Source organism: Melozone crissalis, unplaced genomic scaffold (genome assembly GCF_028551555.1).
Source record: "Melozone crissalis strain CALT ecotype California unplaced genomic scaffold, PUWL_Pcris_2 ptg000029l_1, whole genome shotgun sequence".
Taxonomy (NCBI): domain Eukaryota; kingdom Metazoa; phylum Chordata; class Aves; order Passeriformes; family Passerellidae; genus Melozone; species Melozone crissalis.
In genome coordinates, this window is record NW_026535807.1 from 1,786,949 (window position 1) to 1,800,572 (window position 13,624).

Below are 13,624 nucleotides of genomic sequence, written 5' to 3' on the forward strand. Positions count from 1 at the left end.
GTAAAAGTTTGCCTAATAAATAACAGGTCTTGCATCCAGGATTTTTTTCCTGGAATATCACAGAGAGCTGAGCAATGACTTGGAGGATGTCTGGCATTTCTATCACGTTTTAACATTCCCTAAAAAAAATTTGAGACTTTTAATATCTGGACTTAATATTGCTCATCCTTTTGTGTTCTTTCAGCTCTTTTATGATGGCTTTGAAATATTTATGTTCTACCTCATAAAACTGTTGGAAAAAATCTCTGCTGCTGTGGGAGGTGCAGCAGTCCCCGTTCTTTGAAAAGCAGGGCAAAAATCACTTTCATTGCCATTAAATAATTTACTCTGAGAAGTTTTGTGACCCCTCTTCAGGGCTCTCAGCATTTCTGGGACAATAAAAAGCTTTGGTCGCTTCCTCTCTTTGAAGAGGCAAGAGAGGGCTTTGGGGTGGGATGTTTGTGGGATTTTTTTCTTTTATTTTTTGGAGCTCTGTAGGGTTTTAAATGGGAACTGGGCACTGGATTCCTGAGGATTCTTTGCAAATGCAGCTGGGGATTGGTATCCAAATGCATTTTGGGGTTGTTACAAAAATTCAGCTGGAGATTGATATCCAAACCCAGTTTGGGGATTGGTACCCAAATCCAGCTGGGCTTTGGTACCCAAATCCAGCTGGGATTGGTATCCAAATGCAGTTTGGGGTTGTTTAACAAATTCAGGTAGGGATCAGTACCCAAATCCAGCTGGAGATTGGTTCCCAAATGCAGTTTGGGGTTGTTTAACAAATTCAGGTAGGGATCAGTACCCAAATCCAGCTGGAGATTGGTTCCCAAATGCAGTTTGGGGTTGTTAGAAAAGTTTAGCTGGGGATTGGTACCCAAATCCAGCTGGGGATTGGTATCCAAATGCATTTTGGGGTTGTTACAAAAATTCAGCTGGGGATTTTGGTATCCAAACCCAGTTTGGGGATTGGTACCCAAATCCAGCTGGGATTGGTATCCAAATGCGTTTTGGGGTTGTTACCCAAATTTAGCTGGGGATTGTCACCCAAACCGAGTTGGGGGTTGTTACCAAATCCAGCTGGGAATTGTCACCCAAATTCAGTTTGGGGATTGGTACCCAAATGGAGCTGGGGATTGCTATCCAAATGCAATTTGGGGTTGTCACCCAAGCCCAGCTGGGGATTGTCACCAGACCCACTCTGGGATTGTCACCAGACCCACTCTGGGATTGTCACCCAAGCCCACTGTGGGGTTGTCCCCACGGCCAGCCGGGGATTGTCACCAGACCCACTCTGGGATTGTCACCAGACCCACTGTGGGGTTGTCCCCCACGCCCAGCCGGGGATTGTCACCAGACCCACTCTGGGATTGTCACCCAAGCCCACTGTGGGGTTGTCCCCACGGCCAGCCGGGCCATTCCTGCTGGAGGCCTCTCCCTGCCCGTTTCCCTGACCCTGTGCCCCGCAGGTACGCCTGGACCATCGCGCAGTGCCGGCTCTGCGGCAGCCACATGGGCTGGAAGTTCACGGCCACCAGGAAGGAGCTGAGCCCCCCCCGGTTCTGGGGGCTGACGCGCTCGGCGCTGCTGCCCCGCATGCCCGAGGACGCCGAGGACGCGGAGCGCGGCCGCTCGCCGCTGCTGTGCCTGTGACGGCCCGGGCCCTGCCGGGGCTGCTCCTCCTCCTCTGCCCCCACCATCCCCAGGAACCAGCTCAGCCCTTCCCCGTGCTGCTCCTGCACAGGGACACACCGGGAGCGGGACACCGGGAAATCTCTGAGCCACCTGGACGCGGCTGAGACCGGACTCGTGGAATTCCCACCTGCAGTGAAGGAAGGAAGGGGATGGAAACTAAAACCAAACTGAAATCCCAACGAGCAGAGTCTGATTGCTGCAGTATTCCCGGGATGGTAGATGGCAGTTACCTGCTGTGGAGTGTTGGCCATAACTCACTTACACGTGGTTTGCCGAGAATCCCTGTTGCTAACTCTCTGAAGTCCTTCAGGTTTACTGCTTGTGCTGTTTCTCAGCTTTTTGCTGAATAACCGTGGAAGAGAGAAGCAGCCTGAGCGTTTCTGAGTGCTGGAATGTGCAAAGCTGGGATTGCAGCTCCTCCCAGGATGGACCCCGTGGGGAAGTGTCTGTTCCTTACAAGTTGTCTCATCTGTTTAGTCCATTTGACTTTAGAAGTCTTAAATTTTAAACTGTTGATAAGAAGTGCACAGGTCAGTCCCAGAGGGTAAAACAGCATTGTCATGTTCTGTTCAGTGTGCTTCAGTCACTTCCCCAACTTATTCCTGGTTAATTTACCAGTGGAGGTGGCCAGGGGATTGGGAAGGACTCTAAACCACCCCACTGAGGTGGATTTTTCAGTAGTACTTGTTGTGACAAAGGGAAGGAAAAAATCTCTTTTAATTATTTCATTGTAACTTTAAGATCATAAAGTAAAATTTCACGTTATCAACTTATAAAGAGCAAAAGTTTCCAAATAAAATAGGAATACAGGCAATGCTTTTTTGTGGAGAGGTTTCTTGGGTTTTGGTTTGCTTTTTGTTTTGTCTGTGCTCCACAAATTGGGTGCCAATCTGGGGCAGCTTTTGCCAGTGATTTATTTTTTTTTTCCCCTCATAGAAAGCACTTTGGTGATGGCAATGGAGATTTTTTTAGTGCTTGTGCACATAAACACTTGTTTTTCTTGTGAAGTTTTTATCATTCACTCTTCATTTCTTCACAGTGATGTTAAACTAGTCAAGTCTGAGACATGAGCCAGTGGCTGCTTGTTCTCTGTCAGGCTCCAGGCAGGTGTAGCAAGGACAGATCATTCAGCTGAGGGCCAAGGCCAGGCCTGGCACACCAGGAGTGATTCCCCTGGCAGTGTGGAAAAGCACCCCAAACCATGGACTTGCTGCTGGGTATTTGTCTTGCCAGGTATGTAGAGATTAATTGTGTAACTCAGGTTTAGTTCTTTGGAACTTTCTACCTCTGTGCTGCTTCTGTTCTTCTTAGACTCCTTTAATTCCGTGCTCAGTTCCTTGTGCAGTGCCCTGACTTGGCAGTGAACTGTGGAAAGCAGAATTTGGGATGTGGCTCTGAGCAAACAGAGGGTGATGGGGGCTCATTTTCACCCAGAAAACATCCTGGATGTTGATAATGATTCGTGATAAGCTTGGAAAGGCAGGCACTGGTGTGAGAGGGAGACTGGATGCTCTGTGTGGATCCACTGGAACCAGGCCTGGCTTTCCCTCACCCAGCACATCTGGGCTGTGTATTTGGGATATTTTGTTCCTTTCCCCTCAGAGTCCCTCCTGTCTGTTGTTCCTGTGGCCCTCAGTGGGCCTTGGTGGTGACAAGAAGTTGGAAGGTGCTGCCAGCACCTTCTGCTGCCTTGGTGTGAGCAGTCACTGGGGGCTGGGAAGGGAATTTCAAAAGGATTTTCTCAGCTCTCACTGAATTTTAAAGGTTCAGTTCTTTTGGCCGAGTCTTTTTAGATTTTCAATTAAAAATGGCAATGTTTGAATCCAGAACAAGCATTTTATGGTGTTTTGTGTATATAGTCAAATGTAAACTAACATAATCGAGGTAAGTCAGGAGTAAATTAATGCTAATTAGATGTCATTGTTGATGATGCTGTTCCCTGTGCTGAACCTGTGCAGTGTTTGCTGTACTGAGTCCATGACACTCCCCAGGTTAAATCCTGTGCTGGTGAATCTGGGAGCTGTCAGAGCATCCAGCACTCCAGGTGTGAGCTGGGGATGGTTCCTTACACTGGGTCATATTTTCCATCCTTTTCTCTGTTTTGAAGAGAAAACTGTTGGTGGGAATTAGGGGAAAATTTGGAGCATCATTATGGAAAATTAGAGACAACTGCTCAGAGAGCTAATCAGAGGAAAGCAGGTTTGGTGAATATTTACATTTATCCCATTGATTGGCTGAGTAGCTTCCAGCAGGAATTCATTAATTAATTAATCCAATGGGCACGACTGAGGGGTCACAGGATTTACAGCACAGACTCATTTCCAAGCCATCACTGCAGCATCACCAACACCCCCAGTCAGAGCTGTAACTTTGCAACTTTTCATTTATTTTAGGTTCATTTGGACAAATAGGTAGAACCACTCGCACACTGGGTCTGAAATATTTCAGATACTCATTTGTCTTTTATTAATTCTCTTTTTGGATGTGCTGCAGTTCATTTGTTCCTCTCTTTGTCACCTTTCATTGCTCTGTGCACTGCTCCAGGGGTAGCCCAGTCTCTGCTTTAACTCTTCCTTCTCTCTGCCTTTTGGGACAACTTTTCTGACAAATCTTGTGGCTTGCAAATATTTGCAAAGAATAAAATTCAATTTGTTTCAAAACTCACCTGGTTTTGCTGATTGTCAGGGTGGGAAAAGGAAACATTTGGGTTTGTGATGAGTTTTTGGCTGCAAAAAGTAAAAGTTTCACTTCTAAGTCTGTGCTGGCTCGACTGGCCCAGGGCAGAGAAGGTAAGGAATGGCAGGGGAGGGTGTCAGGTAATTAAAACCCATTGTGAATATCATTTAATTAGTCAAGTCATCTGTTGGAGAACTTTACTTGATCACATGTGTATCAAGCAATTTAAACAACCATACTCTAAAGAGGAGAGTTTATTGAAACCCAATATTTTTCCAGATTCCAAGCTGGCACTGCTTGCCTAAAATACGTGAATATTTTTTATTTCATGCCTTTATTTTCCTAGGGGTTATTTTTAGTGGAAGATGAACAGAAAAGCTCAATAGACCAATGGGAAACCTCAGGCAGGGGCTGATGTTTAGAGGTGCTGGAACACAGGTGCTCCCTGCACTGAATTCCAGTCCATGAAGGTGCTTGTGGGACAATCTGGTTTTGCTGTTTTCTAACAGGATCCTCTGTGTTATCAGTGAGGGATGGAGGAAATGGTTCTCCCTCTGCTTTTAGTGGCCAGCGTGGCCAAAGAATCTCCAATTAAACCCATCAGTTTCTATTTACTAACAATTAAACTGGCTTTGAAGTGATTGATTTAACAGTGCACTATGAACAGCATCTATACTGTGCAGTAAATAATTCTGATAAAACCTTTTCAGGCTCATCATTACCAGCATCCATTTAAATAAATCATTCCTTGCTGTTCATATGCATGATTGGGGTTGTCATCCTTCATCCTGGGGGTCAAAGTTGTGCAAAGGCTCCCTGAGAGCTGAACAAATCCTTCAGACAGAAACCAGAGATGAAATCTGGGAGCAGGACTGGATCCAGGCACATCCAGGCAGGATTGCATTCCAGCAAACAGCTGCAAATTGAAGCTCAGCACTCATGGGAAAATCTGCTAAACTTTGTCCAAACTATCCATTTGGTCCATGCCAAGACCATAAATTTCAAGCTTTTCTCCTTAAAAATTCTCTCTCCAAGGGGAGTTGGACCCTGGCAGCACTGTTGGGTAAAAGTTGTGTTCATAATTTCCACCTCCACAGCCTTTGCCCTAAAGCTGCACTTTGGTGGAATCTTGACAGGACTCTACAGCCCTGAGTTTGTCACTCTCCCTCCCAAGATCTCAGTAGTTCCAGAAATGACACAAAGGAGGCTTCAATTTAATCACCTCATTAAATTAAGCACCATCCTGTTCCTGTGAGATTTGCCTTCCTAACAAACAGCCTTTCCCTCTCCCCTTGCTGGCTCCCACAAATTCCCAGGCACCTTCAGGATAATTTATTTAAAGGACCAGACATCCCAGGAAAATCAGTAGTGTGAAAGCCCCAAATGCTGATTTTTCCCAGCATTGCTCCAGTGTTGCCATCTAGTGTTGCAAAATGATATCCAAGGAAAATGAAATCCAAAGGATTTTATTTGTTACCATGGTTCTGTAGGAAAACTTTAACTTGCAACAAGATTTGTGCACACAGAGCTGCTCCCAGAGATTTTAACAGCACACCAAAAACCCCAGGGCCAGGAAGACACTCACAGAAACCAGGAATAGCTCAGCTCCAAGTCCCCAAAGTCCCAAGACAAGGAGCTGGAGCTCATGTTAATTAACATTAACAGTTTGTCTCACACCTGGAGTTGAAAATACAATGTAGAACCTTCACCAGCTTGCTGTGGATTTAGTTACTCACTGATAAGTTACTGAAAAACTACTGAAAATTCATGATACTCAGCCAAGCCATCCTTTTAACCTAAAACTAATTCTGAAATTCTGGAAAATAAAAATAGTCCTAGAAAACAGCCTGGTTGTCCATGGCAAGGCTGTTGGGAACTGCTGGAGTATTTCCATCTGTTATCCAGCTTTAAGTACAAAAAGAGTTAAAGTAGAGCCCATTATTTCCTCACTTTCTCCTAGGCACATAAAAACCCCTCCATGATTTTATCTAGAGGATGCAAACAACATTTTGGGGTTTTTTTTTTGGATATAGAAAGTCAAAAGGAGAAAAATCTTGCTGTCACCTCTCATGCCCTAAGTCATGATAAAATAGTAAATATTCATCACTAAGAACAGCAAAGAGAGGTTGAGAAGGTGGGATTTGGCAAACCATGTTTTGCATTTTTACAAAATGCAACCTCTCCTTGCAGAAGTTAGGCATCAGTAATGAAAATGTTAAATGTGGCAGATGCTGTGAGAGGCTCAGTTTCCTGGGAGCTCAGTTCCACTCAGCTCAGGGCACAAACAGTTCTGTCATCATTCACTTCACAGCTTCTTGAGGCAGCTCAGCAGTTCCTCTTTATCCATGTGGTAGCCACTCTTTTTCCACTCGTCCCTCAGCTGCTGCAGGGCTGTCCCAATCTCCTTCCCCGAGGACACCCCCATCTTCCTGAGGTCGTGGCCACTGACAGGGAACGAGGGCACAGTCCATTCCTGCATCTCCTTCAGGAGCTGCTCCTCTCCTTGGTACTTCAGCAGCTCAAAGATCTTGGAGTTGGTGTTGGCTTCCCTAGACTGGGAGAAAAAAGGAACAAAGAAAGGCTTAAAAAGAAACAGCTCAGCATTGTGCTATTCCCATTATCCTTGTTAAGCAAGACCTTGGCCAAGCTGGGACTATGGGAGCAAGGCTCTCTCCTGCCTCACAGGAATTAAAACTGAGTTTTGCAGGCTCTGGGGGAGATCCTTGGAGACTCCTGAATCCAGGTAATAGCTGTGATCCCTATCCATCACCTTTCCTGGTGACACAGGCCTGGCCCTGGGGACTGCTCCTTGCCCTCAGGATCAGAATTCAGCTGGAAGTGACCTCACTGTGGAAGGACATCCCAGGTTGCCTAAGGAACAGCACTCAAAATCACCCCAAAAAAAAATCACCATAAAAATCCCCAAAATCGCCCCAAAAATCATCCCAAAAATTGCCAAAAAGTCCTCTGAAAATTCGCCTCAAAATCACCTCAAAATGGCTGTAAAAATCCCAAAAATCGCTTCAAAAGTCACCCCAAAAATCACTTAAACATTGCCTCAAAACTCACACAAAAGAATTGCCCAAAAATCACCTAAAAATTCACCTCAAAATTACCTAAAAAATCGCCTCAAAATCACCATAAAAATCCCCAAAATCACTCCAAAAATCACCCATAAAAGCACCCCAAAATCACCCCAAAAATCACATAAAAGAATTGTTGAAAAATCCCCAAAAATCACCTAAAAATTCACCTCAAAATCACCCAAAATTGCCTTGGGAAGAACACCAGGAATTGCACTGATTTTCCATTCACCATTTGACAGAAAAAAGCCAAATTCTCCTTGAGGGGCAGCTCCTGTTTGATATTCCAGCAGGAGAGCACAGCAAAGGGAAGGTCACAAGGAAATAAACGTGACATTTTCCAGCCTGGCTGACTTTTAAATCATCCCAAAAACTGCTCCAGAGCACAGGGTGCTCAGAACTGCTACAACACAGCAGGTCTGGGTTTTAGGAATGGCTTGGAATGAATTCAGCTCCTGAGAAGCCCCAATGGAGCAATGTGAACTGCACTCACATCCATCAGGAAGTCCTGGTATGGTCTGAGTGGTTCTGGCCCCGAGCCTTTGGTTAACTCCTGCCTGTGCTTCACCAAGAAAAGGCCAAGGTTCTTCTCTTCCTTGGAGATTTTCAGCCTCAGGTCCAGGTTTGTGACATCATCCTTCCCCTTGAACAAGGATGTCAGGACAGTCATGGGTTTTGGAGACAGGTTGTGGATGTTTTTACTGACTCTGGCAAATTCCTCTAAATTCCCACCCAGTGGTAGCCCTAAAAACACACAAAAAGTGCAAAGTGTTAGTAAGAAAAGTGGGTTTGATGGCAATTTGCCACAAAATTCTTTCTATATAAGGTACAGGAGTAGGAAATCAAACTTCATTTCACTTTACCTATGTACTGGGCAATATCCAGCTCATACATAAGCTGAACCAAATGATTGACATGGTTTCCAAGCAGAATTTTTTTCAGTTCCACCCAAATCCTTTCTCCTGATATTCCAGCCAAGCCTTTGGCATTTTCTTTAATTGCTTCCAGTGTAACAGGTTCATGATCTCCAGGTTTCTCTGCAATTCTTCCATAAAATCTGCCAAAAAAAAAAACCTGGATGTTAGATTGGAAAACTTACAATTACTCTTATAATTAAAACAATTAAAAAGAATTCTTACAATTATACAACTTATTCCACTTACAATCATAAAATCATTTAGGTTGAAAAGAAAATATGACAACTACAACTCTTTTTACATGACTGGTATCTTTTTGCATGCTTTTGAAGCTTTATACAGTTTATTTATCAAGGAAAGGCAAAACCTCTTACCTGAAGTATCTCAGGATTCTTAAATAATCTTCTTGTATTCTCTCAGCTGCCTTGCCCACAAATCTGATTTTCTTGTTTTTCAAGTCTTCATAGCCATTAAAAAAATCATAGAGTGTCCCATCCAAACCTAGAAAAAAAAGAAAAATGAAATATCAATTTACCAATGTGGCTGACACAGCGATCCACTCTCATTTGGAAATGAGAACTTGGGTGATTTGAGCTGCTCTGTCAGATCATCTCAGTATTTATACAAATCTTTGACAGAGACAGAATTCACTGGCAAAACTCAAATCCACTGTTTCATCTACCTAAGTGCTTCTCAGATTTACCTAAGAACATGGAGTTGACAGTGAGGTCCCTCCTCTCAGCATCCTTGTGCCAGTCCGTGGTGAACTCCACCTCCGCGTGCCGCCCGTCGGTGACCACGTCTATGCGCAGAGTGGTGATTTCAAAATTCTGTTCGTGGAGCTGCAAATCCCACAGACACCGTTACTTCAACACAACCACGACATGAAATGAACTGAAATTAAACAAAATTAAATGCAAAAGCTGCTCCTTTTTCAGCCCTGTGTTTGTGTACAGTAGGTGGACACATTCACCAACATGTGCAAGGTTTCCATACAGAGTGAGAAATAGGAACTTCTGAAAATAATCCTGACATTATTTATTTTCTACAGAGCCTGCAGAAATCTTCCTGCAGGACATGGACTGAGAGCAAGGCAGAGGAAATCAGGACCAGGAAACATCAGGATCATGTGTGGGCAGCAGAGATTATTTCTTTCTGGTGGTGACACAGCAGCATGAATGGGTTACTTGCATTAAAACATGGTAATTACTTGAATTCCACAATGAATAATCAAAAAAATCACTCCAGGCTTTAAAGCAGGGTCCTATTTAAACTCTTGCTGTGATACTTTAACAAATAAGGAGCAAATTTTCTACTGCACATCCACAGACAGGTAAAAAAGATCCAAACAAATCCCAAACCAACCCTGGCAGTGATGGTGCCGTGTTTTTCTCCTTTGTTATTGATCAGACGAACCCCAGCTGCTGTGAACATCTCCTTCATCTCTGCTGGGGTGGCTGTGGTGGCAAAATCGATGTCCTGTGGTGTCACTCCGCTCAGCAAATCCCTCACAGCCCCTCCTGCTATTCTCAGCTCATAGTTCTTCTTCTCAAACAGTTCTGGGAAGGGAAGGAAACCAAACAGCAATAAACCTACGGCACAATCAGCCATAACCTGCCTTCTCACAAAATCGAGATCATAGATGTAGGAATAAACACTCAAATGTGCAGGGAGCAGCAAATAACTCACAGCTTCATGCAAAATGCACTAATTCATGGCACAGCTCAGCACCCACAGGTATTTCCCCTGTCATTCTGATTTATTTTTCTGAAGCTTTTTTTAAAACTTAACTATGGCAGGTCTCTAATTGGTCCTGGGGACTCTGGGCTGGGGATCATTTTGAACAGTCAGGGGCTGACAAGGGAAAATAATTCAGATTATTTACAGCAGAGAACAGCGTGCCATGAGCCCTGATTTCTCCAGGAACAACAGAGCATCATGGAATCGGCCTATACAAAGGGGAAAACGAGCTCTGACATGTCCCTGGAGACTGGCTGGGGCTGTTCGGCCTGGAGAAGGCTCTGGGAGCAGAAAAATTCTCGGGGACACTTTTATCAGGGCAAGGGGGAAGGGCAATAAGGTGGGTGAGGGTGGGTTCAGGAATGAGGTTTTCTTCTTAGGGTGGGGAGGGACTGGGATGGAGTTCCCAGAGCAGCTGGGGCTGCCCTGGATCCCCGGCAGTGCCCAAGGCCAGGCTGGACACTGGGGCTCATTGGGAGCAGCCTGGATAGTGGGAGGTGTCCCTGCCATGGCAGGGATGGGCTTTGAGGTCCCTCCCAACCCGAACCACCCCGGGGCTGCGCTCAGGGACATTTCGGGGCTCGCCCCGCACTCACCGGCCACGCTGCGCAGCCCCGGCGTGAAGAGCGCCTGGAACTGCGGCGCCTGCAGCCTCATGGTGCCCGTGCCCGTGCCGGAGCCGCTCCCGCCGTGCCGCCGCCGCAGCAGCCGCAGCCCGGCCCTGCGGGGCACAACCCAGAGCTCAGCCCACATCCGCGGCACGGCCGCACCGGCCCGCCGCCCCGCTCACTCACCGGGGCCCAGCTCCCGGATCGCCGGCGCCGCCCGATGAGCTCAGAGCGGCGCCGGGCTCGGGGATCGGCACCGCCCCGGGGCCGGGCTCGGGCAGCGGCACCGCCCTGGAGCTGGGCCGGGCTCGGGGATCGGCACCGCCCCGGGGCCGGGCTCGGGGATCGGCACCGCCCTGGAGCTGGGCCGGGCTCGGTGAGGCGGCACCACCGCGGATCGGCACCGCCCCGGGGCCGGGCCGGACCCCGCTCCGCCCCCGCTCCCTCAGCGGGACCGACCCGACTGTGCTCAGCCGGGAGAGATTCATAAAAAACCTTACAGAATCACTGAGCTGGAAGAGACCTTCAAGACCATCGAGTCTTGAGCCCCAACAGCTCAACTCAACCCTGTCCCCAAGTGCCACATCCACAGAGCTTTAAATCGCCCCAGGGATGGGGATTCCTCCTGACCCAAAACCCCATCCTGTTCTGTGGAGCAGACATCAGTGATATGAGTGATAATTGATTATTTACAGCTATTAATGTGCACTTGATAATGTCTAAATGCAGTTGAGATCTTGCCCACATTGAATTACACCCATTTTCACCAATCTGACAGGAGCTTTAATTGTGTCTTGAACCCCAAACACTCGCCCCTCCAAGCTTGTGTCACCTACATGTTAATAACTTGGATGCCAGGTCGTTAATGAGGGTGAGTCATTGGCCTTCATCTCATCCTTCTATAACTCCATCACATACAGCGACACTTTCTGCAGGGTTGGATTCTGTTCCCTCTCCCGTCTGTGAGCCTGCAATACCATCACAGAGTCATGGAATGGGTTGGGCTGGAAGGAACCTTAAAGCTCACCTTGTTTCAGCCACCTGCCATGGGCAGGGACACCTTCCACGAGCCCCCTCCAACCCTGAACACTTCCAGGGATGGGGCACCCACAGCTCCTCTGGGCCATGCAGAAGTCACCCAACCCTATGGATGTCGGCTCAAAGCTCTCAGCACAGTATTAGAAAGCTGGGTTTGCTCTGGCACTGGTAACTTCTCAAAATGCTGCAAGGCTGTGTGGCCAGAGCTTTGGACAAGATGGCATGAAAAAACCTGGACAAACATGCGCAGTTTTCCAGCAATGCCTGGGTTTGATTTTCTAGGGGAAGAACACATTGGGATATCAGCAATGTGGCTGTAGGTTATTTCTTTGCAGTCAGCCATCACATTCCTCCTCCTCTTGAAAAGTCGTCAGAGCACTCTCAGACCATTGTATATAAATAAAATAACCCCATTTCTGGGCTCAGCCTTCCACCCTGTGGTTAAATCCACAGTTCCCTTTTTCAAGGCGTGCTTATCTCACTTGTCCTCTGCCATCTCTTGTGAGGCACCAGCCCTGCTGGCACTTGGAGGGCAGCAGTTATAAAAGAACCCAGAGGGAGAGCACCCAGGGCACGGGGAACTCACAGCCCCAGCTCCTGGCAGGACTCTGAGATGCCCAGGTAACCTCTGGGGTGTCTGCTGTGCTTGGGGTCTGCCTTGTGCTTGCTCTGCACACTGCCAGGGTCCTGCTTTGCAAAAGTTTGCACTGGGAAAGGCACCTGGAATCTGCTGCTGCTTTGTTGCTTGGGAGGTACTGGGACACATCAGCTGTAAGGGAGGAAATCATTACTTTTGGGAGGCTGGTTTTTGTGCTTTGGATTTCTACTGTCCTTCTAAAAGGAATACATTCATTGCACAAAGGAATAGTCCCCTTTACCTTCTGCTTATTCAAAACATAATCAAAACTTTGTCCTGAAAACTTACCATATCCATTTTTGTGAGGAGCACAATCCTCTTGTAGCCTTCTAGTTACCATCTTTACTTGCATACACTTATTTTGAGTCTCTTTCAGCAATTTCTCCCATGAAATAAGGTATCACAGACTGCAGTTTGTTCTCAGGGGCTGTGGTCTTACACAGCTGCAGAAATTGAGCTTCCAAAAGCTGTGCTGTCAGTCTTAGTCTGGCAGCAAGAAAAAGACAAGTAGCATTTTGGAAAATAAAGCAAGAAAAAATAAACTGAAAAGAATAGGATAATAAATTAGGACTCATCTGAGTTACAGTAACATTTTATAATCAGTTTCAGTTCAGTAACATGCTGCACAGAAAATAAAAGATGTAATACATGCAAGATTTTAGGCAGAAGAAAAAATATCTTTAGGATCTTTATGAAAGTATAAGGGAAAGAAAAATCAGAACCCTTAACTTTTTGTGGACAAATTAAGAAAAAAAATCCACAGGTAGCCAAACCCACTTTAAATAAACCCAAGGGAGAGTCAGCTGTTGTAGTTATAATAATGCCTGAAACCAACACACTGACATTATTCAAGTAGATGTGAATGCTAAGCACTTGCAAAACATGAGGCTTTTAAAAGATTTTTAAAAAATAATGTACTGAAGTAATTGCCTTTTTTAGGAAAAAGAGTGAATGCTCTCAGCAGTGAAACTAATGAAGCTTCTTTCCCAAAGTTGTTTTTTATTTTCAAGGATGTGAGCATAATGAATTTTTACTTCTAAACATAGAGAAAAGTTAATATTAGAGTATTTGCTGGTCTCTTTAGGTAAATGAAAGGATGTTTCCTGAAGCGCTAAAGAAAGCCTGATGTCAGTAATTTGTGCAGGCAGAAATGTGTGCTGTAAAGAATATTTGTCCCATTGTCTGTGGCTTGCTACATTTTGGGAGAATCAAAACGCCTGGCCAGGATGTCATTCCATAATCCAACACACA

General features: G+C 46.0%; 2 protein-coding genes across 5 annotated transcripts in view; one reads left to right on the forward strand and one right to left on the reverse strand.

Annotated features, from left to right (window-relative positions):
* The window catches only part of CRBN (cereblon), a 270,605-nt gene that overhangs the window by 29,818 nt on the left and 227,163 nt on the right, over positions 1–13,624 (forward strand). For all 4 annotated transcript variants that reach the window (XM_054281110.1, XM_054281106.1, XM_054281108.1 and 1 more), the window contains exon 11: positions 1,449–2,068. In XM_054281110.1, coding sequence (XP_054137085.1) covers positions 1,449–1,632 — 184 coding nt within the window. In that variant the 3' untranslated portion in view covers positions 1,633–2,068. The remainder of the gene's footprint in view (positions 1–1,448; positions 2,069–13,624) is intronic.
* Positions 6,147–10,851, reverse strand: TRNT1 (tRNA nucleotidyl transferase 1). Its single transcript, XM_054281111.1, has 7 exons — positions 10,687–10,851; positions 9,716–9,909; positions 9,054–9,192; positions 8,725–8,851; positions 8,297–8,490; positions 7,927–8,177; positions 6,147–6,904 (listed from the first exon to the last, which is right to left on the reverse strand). Exons 1-7 carry the CDS (start codon positions 10,841–10,843, stop codon positions 6,656–6,658), a joined length of 1,311 nt encoding a protein of 436 aa, XP_054137086.1. The 5' UTR covers positions 10,844–10,851; the 3' UTR covers positions 6,147–6,655.